Source organism: Stenella coeruleoalba (genome assembly GCF_951394435.1).
Source record: "Stenella coeruleoalba genome assembly, chromosome: 6".
NCBI lineage: Eukaryota > Metazoa > Chordata > Mammalia > Artiodactyla > Delphinidae > Stenella > Stenella coeruleoalba.
The window spans coordinates 58,147,779-58,169,429 of record NC_137151.1 but is presented as its reverse complement, the minus strand read 5'-3'; the positions used below and the strand labels follow the sequence as shown (position 1 = coordinate 58,169,429).

The 21,651-nt window shown below is 36.0% G+C and overlaps 1 protein-coding gene across 3 annotated transcripts in view; it reads right to left on the bottom strand.

Annotated features, from left to right (window-relative positions):
- PSMD14 (proteasome 26S subunit, non-ATPase 14) overlaps nt 1–21,651 on the bottom strand; it is a 133,289-nt gene that overhangs the window by 38,917 nt on the left and 72,721 nt on the right. For all 3 annotated transcript variants that reach the window (XM_079923938.1, XM_079923939.1, XM_079923937.1), the window contains 3 exons: nt 3,034–3,105; nt 2,687–2,806; nt 52–122 (listed from right to left, as the gene is read on the bottom strand). In XM_079923938.1, the coding sequence (XP_079780064.1) occupies nt 52–122; nt 2,687–2,806; nt 3,034–3,105 (263 nt within the window). The remainder of the gene's footprint in view (nt 1–51; nt 123–2,686; nt 2,807–3,033; nt 3,106–21,651) is intronic.

The window sequence follows — 21,651 nt, the reverse complement described above, 5'->3', positions numbered from 1 at the left end:
TTCTGAAAATATTTCCCATAATTCCATTATATGATCATTTGAAATACTTACCTTCCTGTCTGCTTCAACATATCCAACATCTTGGCTTGGAACACTGGATCGACTGCCTCCACACTGACACCCTGATTTAGAAAGAAAGCAAAACGATTAGCTTCTATAACAATGAGAAAAAAAATTATATTATAAGATAAATGAACAAAAAGCTACTGCCTAAAAACCTGTGTATATTATTTTGGGATACCAAAATAAGTTAATAGGTTTTGATACCCATATTTGATACCCACTCATGTCATTCAATTATAAACCATACATCAATAAAACTTTTTAAATTGCCAAGTACCAAGAAAACCAAAAAATTGCCAAGTACCATACTGCTGTTAGCTAATGAGTTAAGATAGTTTTTTTTTTTTTTTTTTTTTTTGAGTTAAGATAGTTTTTAGGCTCCTTTAAAAGCGTTTATGGGGGCTTCCCTGGTGGCGCAGTGGTTGAGAGTCCACCTGCCAATGCAGGGGACACGGGTTCGTGCCCCGGCCCGGGAAGATCCCATATGCCGTGGAGCGGCGGGGCCCGTGAACCATGGCCGCTGAGCCTGCGTGTCCGGAACCTGTGCTCCGCAACGGGAGAGGCCACAACAGTGAGAGGCCCACGTACCAAAAAAAACAAACAAACAACAAACAAACAAAAAAAAGAGTTTATGGCCATGACTAATGTGTGTGTGTATATATACACACACCAGAAATACCAAATAAGTGAACCAACTATTTTTTGGTTAGATCAGTCTAGGCAAGCATACTTCCTAACGTCATCCTCTGATAACTGATAAGCACTAGGCCTCTTCCATCTCATCTGAAGTTCTACAAATATTGTGCTATTATAATAATCAACAGTTCAAGTTGGTTTTTTTTTCTTCAGTAATATAAACACCTTGAGGAAGGAAAATAATTTAATAGTTTCCCAGAGTTGTTTTTATTTGTTTTTTGGTTGGCTGAGTTGGGAGGGGAGGATGTTCAGTGCTTTAGTTAGGACTACTTGGTAGATTAGGCAATTGGAGGGAAATATATACATTTGAATATTACCACAAATATAACAGCATTCTCAAAATATTCCCCACAAGAGGCAATCTGCAACCAAGTCTTTTAAATGCTACATTATTTTGCTAGTTCAACCAAAAGAAAATTTTAGGACATGGAAGTTAATTAAAGGCATTCATATTATCTCTCCAGTGATAGATCACTGCCATTATAGCTCCCTCAAGGTTTTCCTCTAACATCAGGAATTTAAGTCTAATCTACCTAAACAAACCAGTTAACATAAGCACTTCTTCCCACCAAAATAAACAGTATTTTGAATTCTAATTGAGAGTGCATCCTCAAAAACAGGGGTATGCAATCTACTGCCTACAGCCTAAGAATGTTTTTTAACATTTTTAAAGGGTGGTTTAAAAAAAAAACAAAACAAGAATATGAGACAGAGATATATGTCTTTACAGAAAAAGTCTGCTAACTCTTGGGCTAGAAGAAAAACTTTCCAACTCTACTACAGAGAATGAACATGGGGATCAAATATTCTATTTTATATTGTCAAACAAGCACTTGTAGTACAAGGAAATAAAGGATATTAAAACTTAAGAACCCTTTACTACAATGGATATCCACATAAGGACATTCATCAGACGAATATACATATTATATTTTCTTAGGCAAGTAGATGAGAAGGATATATGTGTTATTTTTCAGAAGGTAAGTAAATGGTTATTGTTTTTTGGCTATTAAAAAAAAATCTAAATACACACCTATCTACAAGCCCAATGCATTAAACAAAACAGCAAAACAAAACAAAAAACTCCCACAAAGAACAATGCATTCTAAATGCATTAAAGTAGAGGACTTTCAAAATGTGTATGCAGTATGGTTCGTCTATTAACAAATTACCATGTGAAAAAGGCAAAAAGAACTAAAGTTTGTCATGGTTTTTTGTTTTTTTTTTTTAAACTTAACATTTTGAATAGGAAAAGCTTAAGAGTCATTTATCACCATACACAGAACATTTTAAAAAGGGTGATATTTCAAAACAATAAAAACAAAACATGAGGACTAGATAATGTAGGTGAGTTGAAACTCTAATTAAGAGTGTCTCTGGGGGCTTCCCTGGTGGCGCAGTGGTTGAGAGTCCGCCTGCCGACGCAGGGGACGCCGGTTCATGCCCCGGTCCGGGAAGATCCCACATGCCACAGAGCGGCTGGGCCCGTGAGCCATGGCCGCTGAGCCTGCGCGTCCGGAGCCTGTGCTCCGCAACGGGAGAGGCCACAACAGTGGGAGGCCCGCGTAAAAAAAGAGTGTCTCTGAAATCTTTTGAACCAAGTGTTCAAACTAATCAAACTAGTATCCTACTATTTTAAGGTAACTAACTTATAAATCCAGTACACTGTGCTAGTTAAAGCTAAAAGAACAAGTAAAGGGATTAAATGTTAGCATCACTCAATTTGTGGATCTACAGGGAATTCATAATGCATTTAAAAGATCAATGATTTGATTCAATACAGTCTAAAAATTTCTATCATTAATCTTATAATGAATTTTTCTATCAGAAAGAGAAAATTACAATATGATGAGAGTTATTTTACACAGGAAAAGAAAAGAGAAAAGAAACACGTTTACTTGCATCAGGCAACCAAAAAAGTACTCACTGTTCCTGACTGTGGCATAGCAAACACGTCAATCACTCTGACAGTGTAATCATCAACAAATTCTCCAAGCATCAGACCCATAACTTCCATTGGAACCCCAGCACGACCATGTTTTAACATCTGTAAAGAGGAAGATATATAGACACAAAGCTTTGAGACCTTTGGACCCACCCCCCTTTTTAAAATTAATAACTTAATTGTGTTTCAGTGGAAATAAAACACTCTATTTTATACATGCACCTAAAACAACAGCTTATGTGTGAGAGGGTTAACGTGAAAAATATTCCGAAGTAAAAGAGAGAAAGCAGCTGAACTCTCTGAAGCAAGTAACTCCATTCAACACTTACTTTTAACAGTGCCAGGGAAGAGATATAGACTTGTTCTGCTGTGTCCACTGCAGGAGCATCTGTAGGTGGGCCCTAGAAACAAGCATACAAATCATTATAAATACAAAGAACTTATGAGTTTAAAATTAAAGTTACAAGTTATTTAAACATGATTGTTTTAAAAGAGTTTAGGGGAAACATGGTAACTATTCAGCTACAACACAATCAAAACAAGCTTGTAAATATCAAACCTGTAGAAAACATCAAACTTAGTACTCAGGTAAGTGTCCAATGGACAGAATGCTTGAATCTTTCAGCGATGCTAATTTACCTCCACTACAAAATAACTATAATGCACCAATTAGCTATGTTTCTTACCCCAACGTGAATGTAAACTGATTAACTGAAGGACCAACACGAACAGTAAATTCTCTGAGCCTGATTTTCAGCTAAAGACAGCATGTAGATTAGGGCTATGGGATCTCTGCAGAAACTTAGGTATGGGGGGGGGGGGTGAGGGGCGGAGAAGACTTCTAATCCCTAGGTGAAAGAGCTGTGAACAACATGCTCTTCACTTCACCTGATGAAGTTGTTCCCCTCCCCTATACAACATCAAATTTAACACAACTGCCCCAGATGTGAACAAACTGGTTGAGACTGGTATAGCTAACATGAAAATACTTCCAAATCCTGACAACTACCTTTAAAACAAATATTACTATTAATCTTATTACAGCCTAAGAAGATACTATGTTTCCCCCTAAGGATTCTATCTTCTTCATCAAAATCACCAAACCACTATTTAGTGTAACATTCTGCCACACGAAGTAATTTAGATATAGTCCTTACCCTCAAGATGACTACAATCTTATAAACTTAATTCTGCCCCAATCAGTGCACATGGAAAGCTTCTTGTTTTTTAATACTGAGCAGTCCTGGGAAACTAAAATGAGATGTGACTTTTTTTTTTTTTTTTTTCGGTACGCGGGCCTCTCACTGCTGTGGCCTCTCCCGTTGCGGAGCACAGGCTCCGGACGCTGCAGGCTCAGCGGCCATGGCTCACGGGCCCAGCAGCTCCGCGGCATGCGGGATCCTCCCGGACCGGGGGACAAATCCGCGTCCGCTGCATCGGCAGGCGGACTCTCAGCCACTGCACCACCAGGGAAGCCCGAGAGATGTGACTTTTAATTGCCAGGTCCTGTTTTGCTTAAAGTTCCCTTTCCTCAACAATAACTCTATTACAATTACATAATGAACACGTTAGCTATCTAAATTGTAAGTCAATATTCTATCTTGCTTTCATGGATTTGCTTATTACTAAAATTAAAAAATTGCTTTACTCATTACATTTCACACTTATAGGTCTGTGTGTACTTTGTGCTTCTTGTCTATTTATATGCCAAATTCTGTGATGTTTTGTTTTGTTTTGTTTAAAAGCTCATAATACTTACTGGAAGCACTGAGTATGAAAAGTTCTAGAATAAGTTTTCTCTAAATATAAGCATCACATACAAAAACTACCTCTATTTCCTTATATACAAAGTGGTGAGAAAAATAAAATCCTTCAATCCTTCAAATTTTATGTTTAAAAATACATGTCAGATAACAAATTTAAAAAGGAGCGAATTCTTCATTGTTATCACCTAATGCAGCTTTGCTGCTTGCCTTTCAAATAGATATGAAAATTCTAAGGTAAGCTAAAGTGCTATCATGCCAAAACATTTGTTGAGGTCACCACATAAAACAAGATAATTTTGTTGATATTACAATTTTATTCATCTAATTAAGAAAGTTTAAAAAGTTTAAGAAAAAAGAGAAGAAATAGTAAATTAGTTGTCACAAGATGTTTTTGGGGAAATAATACCCTAAGGTCAGGATAATGAACACTGTATTCATAAAAGTTATTTCCTAATTCAGAACAACTTAAAAAATGCCCATGACAAAAGTTAAAACTGATATCTAGGCTAGAGTTATTAATACAGCCTTTCTCAATGTGCCAGGAAATACTTATTAAGAAAAAAAAGAATAGGGAAATAAAACATCACATCATCACCAAAATGCATTACTGACAAAGTTCAAAAACTATTTCTGCCAAAATGCATTACTGACAAAGTTCAAAAACTATTTCTGCCATCAATGAAAGAAGAAACACTGTTTTGTTCAGCATTATATATATCTAGTACCTAGCAAAGTGCCTGGCACACAGAACTCACTAGGTATTGGTTGGAAAAAAAGAATGAACAAGTTAAGGTAGTGCAAGCCAATGGAACAGGAAGGGAAAATACCCACCAGTTACCCTGGGAGAGAGAACAAGCCATATGCAAGCAAGTACAAAGATCGCTAGCTCCTCTCTCACTATGTTCTTCTGGTTCAGAAACATACTAACAGAAAACCATGTAGCTGGCTTCTCTATTGTTGTTTCTTGAGACAGCAGCCAGTGATATTTCCTGTTACCCTTCTCACTCTATTACTACTGTTTCTTGATCTAGTTAGAATAAATTTCCCAGAAAACAACTTGACAAGAAGTAGAGAAGGGTTTGTAGCAGTGAACTGCAACCTAAAGAAAAAAAAAAAAAGTAACCCATGTAAAACACCGTCTATGGAACATGTGTTAAGGATCTCTGGAGCAGATGCTATCATTTTTCTATCATCATGCTCACCTGTTCAGAATAGCACACAACCAGGCAATGAAGAAAACCCCATTAAATATCCTGGAAACTGAGCTAAAACAGTTATGTAAGAGCCAGTACAGCTGTAGATCAAAGATGACCTGAGTTGAGAAAACTGTGGAGCAATGTACAATTTACATACATTGCCTTTCAGCAAACACTCCTGAGGAATAGCATTCAGATAATTCAAAGAGAGGAAAGTCATTTAAAAATAGGAATCATATACAAAATTCTGGAAAACTATTTGGCACCAGCAGAATACAAGACGATTTCTTATCTTTGAAATAGAACACTGGAGGATAGACCAAGATGAAAAGATGAAAAACAGTTAAGAATTAAAGTTACACTGGAGTAAACAAGGGTAAAAATAACACTATGACAAGTTTAATTCAGTGATACAGAACATAAACTTTTGAAGATGTCTTAGAATGTAGAGTAAAAAAGTTACAGATGAAAACTATTAAAAATATAATACTAGAGGAGAAAGGAAGGAGATGTAAGCTAAGAAATACAGCTGATCCTAAGAATAAAATAAGAAATGGAAAGCATCAATAAGACAAAGCTGAAGAAAACTTTCTTGAATGAAAAACAATTCAACTTTTGCATCACTAAATGTCAGGCAATAATCAATGAAGAGAAGTGTTATATACATTGTAAAGTCTTGGGTAAATCTTAACTACATGAATAAAGCAAAATTTCTAAAACCATACAAATAGAAAAACTACATAACCTGAAGAAAAAAATGCACCTCAGCTGACTTTGAATTTCTTTGCAACATTAAATGGCAGAAAACAATGAAACAAAGTTTCAGACTTTTAAGAGAGATACCCTCTGGAGTCAAAAACATTACACTCCATGAAAAAAAAAATGTCTGAAGGCCCACAAATATATTACTATATACACAAGGGCTCAGAAAATATGATTCCATGTATCTTCCTTCAAAGAACTTTTTGAATAAATGATCCAGTTGAGACCCCACAAATGAAAAATAGAAAATTAAAAATGGAAAAGCCATTATACAAAACAATTTGTTAAGACCACTGAAAGCAGTTAAAAACAGAGAGAGCTAAATAACACAAATAACCAGGGTTCAAAACCACAGATCTCACCCAATAACTATATAGGGCAATGGAGAGAAATGAAGTATACAAAACTCTCTGTTTGACATATAGGAGGGGAAAAAAGAGATCTGTTTAAGTGTTGACTTAGACTATTACAGAAATATGGATTTGAGAGTCTTTTGAACAAATTTAAAGTAACCACAATAAACATTAAAACTGAATATACACCTTACCAAATCTCTGAAGAAGAAAAAGCTAACACAACACTGACAATAAAAAATATGAAATGAAAATGAAATGAAAAAATATAAATGAGGTATAAATGAGGTAAAGTCCCCTGTTAAAGGCCTTCTATAATGGGTTTAAAATGGAAATTCATGTATATGCTGCTTACAAATAAGAATTAAAACAAAACAAAAGGATTGGTGAGATTTGTCAGTGACATAGCTATTTCTTTTTGCAAAAGAAGCCACAATGGCCACTATATTTTACTTACCTTGTCTTTCTTCAGTGATGTGTTACATTAATAGATTTCCTAGTATTAAACCACCTTTCCAGGATAAATTGTTCAAGTTTAATTTACTATTTTTATACTAAAATTTAAAATGTATTTATACATAATTTTTATTTATATTACTATATATATTATTATGAGTGAGACTGACCTGACATTTTCTTATTTCTGTTAAATTTGTCAGGTTTTGATATCATTATGCTAGATGTATAAAATGAATTGGAAAGTTTTACAACTTCCCATTTTCTATGTTGTAATACAATGTATATATACTAAATTATCTATGTCTTCAGATTTAAATTTGGACAAGTTCACTAATGAAACATTTGGCTCTGATGCTGATTTTGGAGCTAATTTTTATAACATCTGCAGTGGTTTTAATAAATTCAGGTTACCTGTCTTGAAACTAGATGGAATATTATATTGTTCCAGAAAGTTTCATTTCATTTAGATTCAAAGTTATTACCATAGAATCGAACATATTCTACTTTATCTTTTCTAACTGTTCAGTATGGAAAACATTTAAAACTAAATTTGTTTCTGCATGTCACATTATCACTACCCAGATAGATCAATGATTTACATTAAAAAAAAATCAAATCATAACCAAAACCATGAAAAAAATATTGGTGAAGGGAACACCTCCTAATTCATTCTATGAGGCCAGCCAGCATTACCCTGATACCCAAACCAAAGACACTACAAGAAAAGAAAACTACAGACAGACCAGTATCTCTTATGAACATCGATGCAAAAATCCTTACAAAATACTAACAAACAGAACTCAGCAGCATATTCAACGGACTATCTATACACATGACTGAGTGGGATTAAAACTTGCAATGCAAGGATGGTTCAACAAACAAAAACTGGCCAATGTAATACACCACATCAACAGAATGAAGGGGGAAAAAAAAACCCACATGATCATCTCAACTGATGCAGAAGAAGCATTTGACAAAATTCAACACTCTTTCATGAAAAAAACACTCAACAAACTAGGTATAGAAGAAAACTACCTCAACATAATAAAAGCCATAGATGAAACATCCACAGTGAACATAATGTCCCATGTTGGTGAAAGACTGAAAGCATTTCCTCTAAGATGGGGAACAAGGCAAGGATGCCTGCTTTCACCACATCTATCCAAGATAGTACCGGAAGTTCTAGCCAGAGCAATTAGGCAAGAAAGAGAAATAAAAGGCACTCAAGTTAGAAAGGAAAATTTCTCTGTTTGCAGATGATATGATCTTATACAAAGAAAAGCCTAGGGCTTCCCTGGTGGCGCAGTGGTTGAGAGTCCGCCTGCCGATGCAGGGGACACAGGTTCGTGCCCCGGTCCGGGAAGATCCCACATGCTGCGGAGCGGCTGGGCCCGTGAGCCATGGCCACTGAGCCTGCGTGTCTGGAGCCTGTGCTCCGCAACGGGAGAGGCCACAACAGTGAGAGGCCTGCGTACCGCAAAAAAAAAAAAGAAAAGCCTAAAGAATCCACAAAAAGGACATTAGATCTAATAAGTGAATTCAGTAAAGTAGCAGGATACAAAGACAACATTCAAAAAACCATGCAATTCTACATACAAATAATGAACAATCTGAAATATTACAAAAATAATTTCATTTACAATAGCATCAAAAAGAATAAAATACTTGGAATTAACCAAGAAGATGAAAGTCTTATACAATGAAAACCACAAAATAATGCTGCAAGAAATTAAAGAAGCCATAAATAAATGGAAACACATCTCATGCTCATGGACTGGAAGACTTAATATTGTTCAAATGTCAAAACTACTCAAAGTGATCTACGGATTCAAAGCAATCTCTGTCAAAATTTCAATGACAACTTTTGCAAAAATAGAAAACCCATCCTAAAATTCATATGGAATCTCAAGGGACCCTGAACAGCCAAACAATCTTGAAAAAGAACAAAACTGGAGGACTCAGACTTCCTGATTTCAAAATTACTACAAAGCTACAGTAATCAAAACAATGTGGTATTGGCATAAAAACAGGCACATAGACCAATGGAACTGAACAGAGAGCTCAGAATTAAACCCTTGCATATATGGGTCAAATGATTTTTTAATAAGAGTGTCAAGGGTGCCAAGACAATATTTGCAAATTATATATCCAAAATACATAGCGAACTCCTAAAACAACCAAAAACCTGATTTAAAAATGGGCAAAGGATTTGAATAGACGTTTTTCCAAAGAAGATATATAAATGGGCAGTAAGCACATGAAAAGATGCTCAACATCACTAATCATTAGAGATATGCAAATCAAAACTACAAGGAGATACCACCTTACACCTATTAGTATGGCTACTAATAAAAAACAAAACAAAACAGAAAACAAGTATTGGCAAGGATGTGAAGAAATGGAAAACCTCATGCACTGCCGGTGGGAATATAAAATGGTACAGCCACTGTGAAAAACAGTATGGTGGTTTCTCAAAAAGTTAAAAATTGAATACTGTAAGATCTGGCAATTCAGCTTCTGGGTATATAACCCCCCGAAATGAAAGCAGGTTCTCAAAGAGATGTCTGTACACCAATGTTCACAGCAACGTTACTCACAATAGCTAAAAAGTAGAAGCAACCCAAGTGTCCACCAATGGATGAATGGATAAGCAAAATGTGGTATACACATACACAATGGAATATTATTCAGTCTTAAAAAGGAAGGAAATTCTGCAATATGCTACAACATGGATGAACCTTGAGGACACTATGCTAAGTCAAACAGCCAATCAAAAAAGACAATACTGGGCTTCCCTGGTGGCGCAGTGGTTGAGAATCCGCCTGCCGATGCAGGGGACGCGGGTTCATGCCCCGGTCCAGGAGGATCCCGCATGCCATGGAGCGGCTGGGCCCATGGGCCGTGGCCACTGGGCCTGCACATCCGGAGCCTGTGCTCCGCGGCGGGAGAGGCTACAGCAGAGAGGCCCGTGTACCGCAAAAAAAACAAAACAAAACAAACAAAAATCATAAAGACAGAAAAATATAATGATGGCTGCTAGGGGCTGCATGGAGGGGAGTATGGAAAGTTACTGTTTACTAATGGATAATATTTCAGTATAACTAACTAAATAATTAAATAAATTTGACCTGGGCGAGGAAATACATTCTAGTTACAAATCCAACTGAACAAAAAAAATATATAAAACTGACAATATAATCTAAAATTTCTGAATACAGGCATACCTTGGAGATACTATGAGTTCAATTCCAGACCGCTCCAATATAATGAATATTACAATAATGAAAGTCACATGAATTTTTTGGTTTCTCAGTGCATATAAAAGTTATGTTTACACTATACTGTTGTCTACTAACTGTGCAATAGCATTGTGTTTAAAAAAACAATGTACATACCTTAATTTAAAAATACTTTAGTGCTAAAAAAAATGCTAACCATCATCTGAGCCTTCAGTGAGTCATAATTTTTTGCTGGTGGAGGGTTTGAAATATTGAGAATTACCAAAACATGACACAGAGACACGAAGTGAGCAAATGCTGTTAGAAAAATGGCACCAACAGATTTGCTGGATGCAGGGTTGCCACAAACCTTCAATTTGTAAAACACAATTATCTGCAAAGCACAATAAAGTGAAGCTCAATAAAATGAGGTATACCTGTACTAAAAAAGTTAAAAGGAAAAAAAAAAACCTGAAAAAATAGTTGCCCCATTTATGACAAAAAGTCAATACCCAAGTTAACGAAATACTAAAATCTTAATGGAAACATGGGCAAAGAATATAAAGCAACTAATTACATAAGAAATAATGAAATAAATATGAAAAATATTCAACCTCACTAGTTGACCTCCTTTAATTAAGAAATGCCAATTAACACATTAAGACATTGTTGTTGCTGTTGTTTTCCTATCAAACAAGCTTTACAATGCCCAATTTTGGAGCGGGTGTGATAAAAGAGACACTCTCAGCACTACTGGTGGAAACGTGAATTAGTACAAACTATCAGAAAAGCAACTGAGCAATGTATATCAAGAGCATTACAACTGTACAAACTTTTTAACCCGCTTTTGCACTCCTAGAAATTATTTAAGTAAATAAACAGTGATGTTTGCTTGAACCAGAATATTCATGATACTTCTTTTAATAATGCAGATAAACCTAGGAACAAATAACAACCAATAATTTAAAAATACTGTTGAAAGCTCCTTTCTCTGAGATCTCAGATGACTCTAGCCATCTTAATCAGCAATATTACCTTAAGTTAAAAGTACCCTAGCTTGGGCTTCCCTAGTGGCGCAGTGGTTGAGAGTCCACCTGCCGATGCAGGCGACACGGGTTCGTGCCCTGGTCTGGGAGAATCCCACATGCCGCAGAGCGACTGGGCCCGTGAGCCATAGCCGCTGAGCCTGTGTCCGGAGCCTGTGCTCCGCAATGGGAGAGGACACAACAGTGAGAGGCCCACGTACCGCAAAAAAAAAAAAAAAAAAGTACCCTAGCCTGCTGCTATATTGAATATTTTTAACTTACAATATTGAAGGAAACTTCCCTTAATTTAAAAAGAAAGCTAATAAAAAGGAGTATGGCTGTGAAGTACATTCACATGGAGGCAGATTCCTCTCCCATCCTGAAGGCCATGATAACAAACAGAGGTAAATTAGGAACTAACCTATAAGACACCACACAAGTTTCAACATTTACCAGTGCAAAGTATTTTAGAGCACTGAACCATGAGGTCTTTTTATGGTTGGCTCCTGACTGTATGTAAAGGATTCTACTCCAGAGTTCTTCACTCTCAGAATCTGAGCTACCAAGTACGGAAAAGTGACTTAAAGTCATGATATATAGGAAATATTCCAAAGAACTTAATAAAGCTTGGAAAAGACAAGATACAAAACAACTGTCTTCAAATATATGAAAAGCTGTCAGACAAAGTTCAGACTAATAGCTCTCAAAGTGCAGTCCCTAAACCAGATGCACCAGCACCACCTGGGAATTTGTTATAAACACACATTCCTACTGAATCAGAAATTCTGGGGGCAGAGTCCAGAAATCTTGGTTTTTAGAAAGCCCTCCAGGTGATTCTGATGCTTGCTAAAATTTGAGAACCACTGATTTAGACTATATAATTTGTAGAACTATGGACTAATGGAATGAAGCTATGGGGAGATTGAATTTGGCTTCAATGTAAGAAAAATCTTGTATTGGTCCAAGCTATCTAAAGAAGAGCTCCAGTTAATGAGTCCCCTGTAACTGGAGTTATGCAAACATAAGTGGTTCATATTGGGGTAAATGTTACAGAGGGGTTCAAATATTTGATGACTAATTAAATCAGATGATTTTTTTTTAAGGGTTCCCTCCTCACTTAGTAATACTACCAATCATCATATTATTTCCTAAGGGAGACATCTCAAATTAAACATCTTCAAAAATCAAACTCACCATGTTTCTCTACAAACTAACCTTCCCAACTTATAATTATCTTGAGTCTCAAACTAGAAACCTAGGCAAAATTTTCATTTACTCTCCTTCAGTCCTTATAGTCAATATATCACCAAGTTTTATCAATTCTTTGTTATTCTGCAGTGTGACAGAGATTTTTAAAATACTCATTTTTGGGGAAAGAGTTTCAAGAAAATACCATCCATAGAGTTCACTCCTAGTTAAGTAAGTTTGGGATATAATGAATATCCACCCTACCCCCCAAATTTATGTTGTATGTTAGAATATTAGAGGCTCTAAGAAAAATTCTGGAGTGGAAAAAATGTTTGTCTTTGTTTAACCTGAAGTTTTCCAATTCATTCCATGGTCCACATGGTCTTCTCAGAGAAAATCTGGACTTTCTTTTTCAGGCTCTGAAAAAATTTATCATTTTTCAAATGTGAGGCAGAGATCAAGCCCAGGCTCCAAATAATATTTAAGTATTTACCATGTGCCTAGTACTACAGCTGTATGGTTAAATGAAGGCTTCAAGAAGCTTATAATGTAAATGGAAAGGCAGACAAAACACACATTGGCACAGATCATCACGACTGAAATGCAGTCTCTGACTTCTAGCCATGTGGCCTTTCCACTACAGCATACCATCCCTTTTTCATATGCCCAAATATACTTTTATTCTGGAAGCTTAGTTCCTTTCCATTGTTTACAATTTTAGAATCCTCTTCCACCTGGAGCCATTTCCTACTAAAGAAAATGGAAATAAGTCTTGGGATGCTCTTCCTACCTAAAAGCAGTTAGTATGCCCACTAAGAACGGGGAACACTTCTGGGCCTCCCTTTATTTTCTGAAGTCTAGATGGGCACAGGGGGCTTGGCTGACCAAAAGGCACTACTGAATTTACTTATAACATAGTATGTACACTACTGTGAAAACAAAAATATGCCTTTTTATTAAAATATACTGTAGGGGGCTTCCCTGGTGGCGCAGTGGTTGAGAGTCCGCCTGCCGATGCAGGGGACACAGGTTCGTGCCCCGGTCTGGGAAGATCCCACATGCCGCGGAGCGGCTGGGCCCGTGAGCCATGGCCGCTGAGCCTGCGCGTCCGGAGCCTGTGCTCCGCAACGGGAGAGGCCACAACAGTGAGAGGCCCGCGTAACGCAAAAAAAAAACAAAAAAAAAAAAAAAAGAAAAAAGAAAAAAAAAATATACTGTAGGAAACAAGTTACACAACATTTGGGGCTTTTTTTTTTTTAATCACAGCATACAAATGATAGAAAAATAATAAGGCAAGCACAGTTCACAAACATATCACCTTATTCAAACAATTAAATCATGGTTGTACATATGTCAGCACACCAAATTATTTGAGTATCACTTTAATGTATTTTAAAGAACTGAGTAAATATGCACAACAACAAAAGTAGGACACTAGTTCATTACAGAAGCAGAGATATCAAGTAAGAATTTTCAAGATACTTGAGGTGCAAGATGGCTATACCCTAGGCAAATAAAGATATCGAGGTATAGCTCTATATCAAATGTTAAATAACTTAAGAAAAAACACGTGTGAGTCAGGGGATTCAAGGAGGAGAAATGTACAGAGTAGGAGCAGTCAGGGTAATGAAGTGGTAATGGGCACAGAAAGCGACTTCCAGGATTGGGAGGTGCCACCCAGGAAAAGAGATATAGGATGGTTTTTATTCCTCACCCACAGAAAGTTTCCACGTCCCTTTACCCCTGCCCTCATGTCTCATATTTATAATCCTATGACTTTAATGAGAAACAAAAGATTTCACAAGTAGAAAGTGATACAAACTTTAATGTTAGATTTAAATCAACTACTGTTAGTCTATGTTTACATTCAACTAAAATGGACATATGGTGATCACTTACAATGACAAATTACATGTGTTCCATTCACAGGATGAAAAAAATTTGAATAAATGTACAGAATTTGAATTACTTTCAAATACCTTTCATTTATTGAGAATTTATTATGTTTAAGAAACTAAAGAAAAAAGAAACTAAGCTAAATGCTTAGTTTAGCTGGGTAAACTAAAGTAAAAAACTATACAGTGGGGGCTTCCCTGGTGGCGCAGTGGTTGAGAGTCCGCCTGCCGATGCAGGGGACACGGGTTCGTGCCCCGGTCCGGGAAGATCCCACATGCCGCGGAGCGGCTGGGCCCGTGAGCCATGGCCGCTGGGCCTGTGCGTCCGGAGCCTGTGCTCCACAATGGGAGAGGCCACAACAGTGAGAGGCCCATGTACAGCAAAAAAAAAAAAAAAAAAAAAAACTATACAGTGATATAAATCAAATGAAAACCTGGGCCCAAATATTTTTTGAATTTCAAAAATTGGCTTAGGCTGTTATTATTCTAAAAAATAAACAATGAAGAAAATGTTTCTGATGTTTAATCAACAGCATAACTCTAAAATTACCAACTTACATGGTGTTTGAACTATTCAAGTTAACTCTATTGACCTTATAACAACTATCTAACCACCATAATAAACAAGTACAGAAAGTCATTTTTTTTTAAAGATTGAACATGATGTAACTTAAACTCCAAGGTTCTTTAAAAACAACTATGAGAATAACTGAAGGTACTTTTATAACTAAAGTGGTATTACGCAAAAGAAAAAATAAAATAAAAAACTAAAGAAAACTGGTCTGTATTTCACAAAAAGCACACACACACATCACTGACAACAAATAAGTAAAATAAGAAATATATGAATGTTCTACAACTTTATAGTCTACTCTTAAAACTTAAATGAATGTAACAATTTGAAAATTAGAATATGATTTAGTTATATATTTCTGTAAAAAAACATGGAACTAAAATGCACATACCCCTCATACAAATAAGAAACTGAAATAATTACTTTTGCTATATAAATCCACAATGCTCAAATCCTACAGGCACAACTTTGAAATCACTTAAGTAAGTGCCTAACTCTTTAAAATAAGTTTGTTTAAAATGAGGTAGGGGGGAATCCATACCTTTAAACTGACTAAGAGTATATAAGTTAGCTATCTAACAGAACTGCAGGGTAAAATAGGTGAGCCATAGGCACAAGCAGTGTGACTGACCTTTATACATACATGAAAATCTACCTAACCAGTGATATAATACCTATTAGGGACCCCACAAGGCCATCAAACTTACCTCTGTACAATGAGTTTTATCCGTCATTTAGTAAAACAGAAATTATCATCCAGGTCCACAAATTTTAAATGTGGTAAAATTAAATGAGACATGAGTTGTTTTTTTGTGTTTTTGTGGGTTTTTCCCCCCCCATTTAGAAGGTTAAAATCTGATCCAGCATAAAAGGCTGTGACTTTTACTTGGGCAGCCCTTGTTGACTAAGTGTTAAAAAAAAAAGGCATTTGCCATTATAACAGGATAAAAACTAATGCCTCAAAGTGTTACCTACTCAGGCCTTTTAACAAATATGTTAACACTATTAGTTATATTACTCCACCTTTCTCTTAGTGTGAACTGGTATCAATTATTTAGCCAATTTTATAATGTTATTAAAGTACCTGCTGATTAAACATGAACCAAAGTGTCACTTAGAAAGAAATGTAAAATAAGTAGTATCACTGAACTGCAACACTCCAAAAAAACCCAAAAATATAAAGTTACCTTAGGAAATGACATAAAGCATTTGAAAATTTATTAAAAAGTTGTTCTAGGATTAAAATATTACCTGGACTTATTTATTTTTATAATGGCTGTTTTAAGGTATTTGGTCCTGCATTATAGAATTATTTTTAGAGGTCTGTTAAAATATTTTTCAACAAACAGAAAGCAAGTTTTATTAACAAATGAAGGTGACTATATTTTTAAGAACAAAATAAAACCTAAACATATATTGGAAAGCTGACAGAAAATAATTCTTAATTTATGGTATGCAACATAACCCTCGACAAATTCTGTCAAAAAATTTTAAATCTGATGAAACCACCACCTTCAGTTTTCTCAGTTAATAACCCCTGAAGGGGAAAAAAAACCTGAACAGAAAATAAGCAAATTCAAACATTCACAAATAACTATCACTGTATTGTTTATCTCTTACCCAGCAAGGTAAGAAACAACCTTTTAATACTTTAATTTTGTGAGTATTAAACAACTAGTGTGAAAAACAAGCTGCATGTAAACTATTTCTACTGTCTGAGCTTCAATGACTAGCTGAGGCAACCTGTTATAGGAGGTGTTAATTGGCAATAGGAGTACAAGTCAGAAGCATGTTCCCCATAGTCCTAACCCAGCAAGGCTAGGTCATTAAAGTGGAAATGAATTCTTTCATGTCGACTTAACCCTTTCAATGCATGCTTTCAGCTGTTTTCTCTCAGTTAATTTTAAAAACTTGTTACTTTTTAGAGTTAAAAAAAAAAAGTTCCAAAAAAAGATCCTTTGGCTGACAGTTCCAATGACTACATTATTCCAGAAGAGAAGAACAGAGCAAGCTAATTGCATGGTAATACTGCAACTCTCCCCTCTGAAAAACATATAAACTAAATGTATTCTTACTTTAACACTGAAAAAAGAAATAGGATATAGTGTTTAAAAATAGCTCAGAACCATTTAGCCACATAGGTTTTGATTTACATTTCTGTTTAAGATCCAAGGACTATCTAATGATGATAACTTAACCACCTTAACCTTGGGATAGAGTAGTAATAATTTTTTTATTTCCACAATGTCCATACAAGAATCCCCATTATGAAAATGTTTTGGAACATATATGAGATAAACACCTTTCTAATTAAGTTTCATTATTCTGATAAGGTGCAGTCACAGCATATCCTGATGACTGGTTGCCAAAAAGCCAAAATTCCTTTTATAGCATGATTTCAGAGGTTTCCAGATGGCACATTAATTCTTAAAAAAAAAAAAGAGAGACAAAAAGAAGGAAAGAAGAATAAGAATAGATGCATTACTTTTGAAATGATGCATTACTTTTGAAATACCTTATTTATAAATACTAATATTCTCATATAATAAGCATTATAGATATTTAAAACTCAACTATATAAATAACATTCTAAATATTACAATTTAAAAAATTAACATACATATGCTACATCTTTCATCACTAAGTAATCTTGGAAGTATTTCCTTTAATAAAAATATTATCAGAGGACTTCCCTGGTGGCGCAGTGGTTAAGAATCCGCCTGCTAATGCAGGGGACACGGGTTTGAGCCCTGGTCCAGGAAGATCCCACATGTCACGGAGCAACTAAGCCCGTGCGCCACAACTACTGAGTCTGCGCTCTAGAGCCACGAGCCACAACTTCTGAAGCCTGCGCGCCTAGAGCCCGTGCTCCGCAATACGAGAAGCCACTGCAATAAGAAGCCCGCGCACCGCAACGAAGAGCAGCCCCCTCTTGCCACAACTAGAGAAAGCCCACGCACAGCAACGAAGACCCAATGCAGTCAAAAAAAAAAAAATCAGAGTAAGAACTAAACATTAGAAAATCTATAATGCTTAAAATTATGCCTTGTGATAAATCAATAAAAAAATTACCAGCATGACAACAGAGACATAATTTCATCCACTGTTGTAACATAGCTGAGCTCTCAAGTAACTATAACCAACAATACGCTTATTAAAAACTTGATCAGCAAGGGCTTAGATAATGGGAAATTTAATGGTTGAGGATGTCAAAAAATGGAAATCATACATGCTATATTCCTACATCCTATTCTTTATTCTTTTCCTCCTTCTTTTCATTCGTCTCCTTCTTTCAAGCATTCCAATTATGACAAACTCAGTTCCTCCTCTCTGAAAACTGACTTTTTTCCCTAGGCTTACTCAGCTCCTCCAATACAGCAAACCTAAGTGGCCACCCTGGAGCCAATATTTTGAGAATATAAAAATTTCAGTGGGGAACAGGCAGTGGGGTAAGGCAAGGTAACAGTTGGGGAGAAGGGGCGATGACACCATTACTTGGTTAAAAAGACACCTGATCAAAATAACATAGGGGCTGGCGGCCTAGTGAACAATGCTGTGATATTTCTTTCTCTTTAAGACCACCCTTGATATTCACTTTGAAACATTTTCACCTACTTGAAAATGTGTGTGTATGTGTGTGTGTAAAAAATGCCATAAGCACCAACCACTTCAGACATTTTTGTGAAATCTGTCTTACCAGAACAAGGACCTACTGTCTCCCACTCTGGGTGACTTTCACTCTGCCCCACAGCAATGAGAGAGGAACAAGCAGTGTTTAAACTACCTCTGTTATAAAGAAGCATCATCCACAGAGGTTCGATTAGTCAAACTTCAGAAGCTGTAACTACAAACATTTAGGAGTGGCTAAAACATGCTATCTTTTATACTGGAAATAGGGTCCCGGAATCAAGCAGAACCTCTAAAGTCCTACAACAGAACATTAAGGCATCAGAACTGTTCCACAACAGACCCTACAATTGGCTTTGACTTTAAAGTTCTTACAGTCACCGGTGGCCCTTTCTCCTTTTATACTGTTCAACTATTTATGTATTTAAATTATAAAACATGTAAAATATAGTCAGCCACAAATAAACTGGTTATTTTGGGAAGCATTCATAATTCACTAAGTAGCTCATCTTTTAAAGTATAGTATGCAAAGTCATGTATGGAATGTTACACACACATATACAAAGAATGCATGCTTTTATTTATTCACTCAACAACCACAGACCTGAGAGCCCACTGCCACGTACTGGTTATACAAAGGTAAACAGGCCCCTGTCCTCAAAATGTTTACAAACCAGAAGGCAGGCAAGAAAAACTATAAAAGCACCACAAAAGCATGTATAGGGGGCAAAGAAGTCAGAGCTATGTATTTGATACAATTATCCCTTATACTAAGAATTGAAAAATATGTATAACTTTTCCAAGCAAAAAAAAAAAAAAAAAGAGGAGAGTGGCAAGGAAAGAAACTGACATTTAAAGGCACAAAGACATGAAACAGCAATCATCCTGTACATTACCATTCAAAGCTTTTTAAAAAATAAAATGGGCTGACTGAAGCATGGATTCTTAAGAAGCCAAACATGAGTCAATACTGCTTCCATTTCAATGGGTGTTTTACTGAGGATGTGACTTTTTTTAAAGGTCATTTTTTTTCTTATCCACACTTTGCCTTTTATGAAAAATATCCAGCACTTCAGAATATAAATCAAACAGTTTGGAGTTCTCTGACATGCTTAAAAGAAATACACAGTTATAAGACAAGAGAGAAGATGGTGTGTTTTCCATACAAAATGCTTATAGTAATATGTAGTATATCTTTGGTTTATAGAAGTTCTACAAATATTATATCTGACTTATAGTCTTGAGGCCAAGGGCTATTTCTCTTTAACATATAGTTCTCAAAATAAAATATTTTTTCAACAAATATTTGTAAAAAGCTGATTACCTGACATCCAAGCAATGGGTATCCCTGGAAGAGAAGACAGAGTTCAAGACTAGTTGGATCACTGATCAGAGGAGCTTAGGGTTAAGTGGATGCTACTGTGACCAGCTTATTAGAGCCACTAAGCAGCCATAAAAGCCAGGCCCTAGAGGTATTAACACAGAACACTAATAACCTTGCCTGTTTGGGTGCATCTTGCTTTATATTTTTTCAAATATGATATTTATCTCATCTAATGAAAGAAGAGAAAGACCAAGGAACCATGTATTATATAAGAAAAAGTACCATATAGAGTAGAGGGAATCCAAAAATTGTGGGCATGGCTAGGAGAGAAAAAGGAAAAGGACTTGGGGAAACTGTATGTGCTACATACTGCGACATGAACTAGGTATATGATGAACCAATTACACGTGGTGCTAGTCCTTAAAATGTATGTAGGAGACAGATAATTATACAAGTAAATATAAAATATATATATATATATAATTGTAATAGGGGTTTGGTACCAAAAAAATAGGAAAGAGAATAAACTTTGGGGATATAATAAAAATAAAGCCTTATTTTCAAAGAGCCTCCCCAAAAAGCAAACAAGCAATGAACATGGAAGCCAGTGGTTCTTAAACCCTGTTTATTCCTCAGAATCACCTGGCGAGCTTAAAAAATTCTGATGCCTGGACCCACCATCCGAGACTCTGATTTAAACTGCTCTGGGGTGAGTGATTCTAAAGTACAGCCAAGGTTGAGAACCACTGTTGTAAACTTATAAAGCAAAGATTTCCTTATTGCAAGGTTAATGAAATGACTGAGGTAAGTCTGCCCAGCTACCTGGCTAGGAATTTCAGAGGTCTACAGCCAACTGCCAAACATATCACATTCAATATTACTATAGGGTTTTATTATCATTTCAACTCAGTGAAATACAGAGGTTTTACAGTGTCACAGAAATATGAAATAAGGAGAGATTAATCAGGTTTGGAGACATCATGGGTGACAATTACTGCTATAGCCCTTCTCTCTCGAACATAATAGAACTACATCTCCTTGATTGAAGTTAGATGTGAACATGTGACTTGCTTTAGCCCATGAGATGTAAGCAGAGGTGACCTGTCATTCCCGGTCAAAGCTTTTTAAGAGCCAGTGCTCAGTGATGATGTTCTATCAGCTTGAGTCCCAGAGTAAGGATGATACCACAGAATAGTACCCAGCTGACACAGCGTGAACAAAAAAGAAAGCTTTGTAGTTTTAAGCGGTTGAAGTTTAAGGGTTGTTGCTAAAGCATAACCCAGCCTTCCTCACTGACATAGTAATTAGTAATTAGTAATTAGTAATTCATCAGACAAACAATGGAGGCAAAGGACATTCGTTTAGAGAGAATTACTTATACAAAGTCATGAATGAATGAGAAGAATGACATGGGACACTCGAGGAATTACAAAAAGATGCTCAATAAATAACTCTTCAATTTCTTCATAAATAAATGCAGTTTTGGCTTTTATTTTTTGATCACTATCTCACCCACTAACATGCCAAGCAAGGCATTCTGATGCCTCTCTGAGCCAAGCA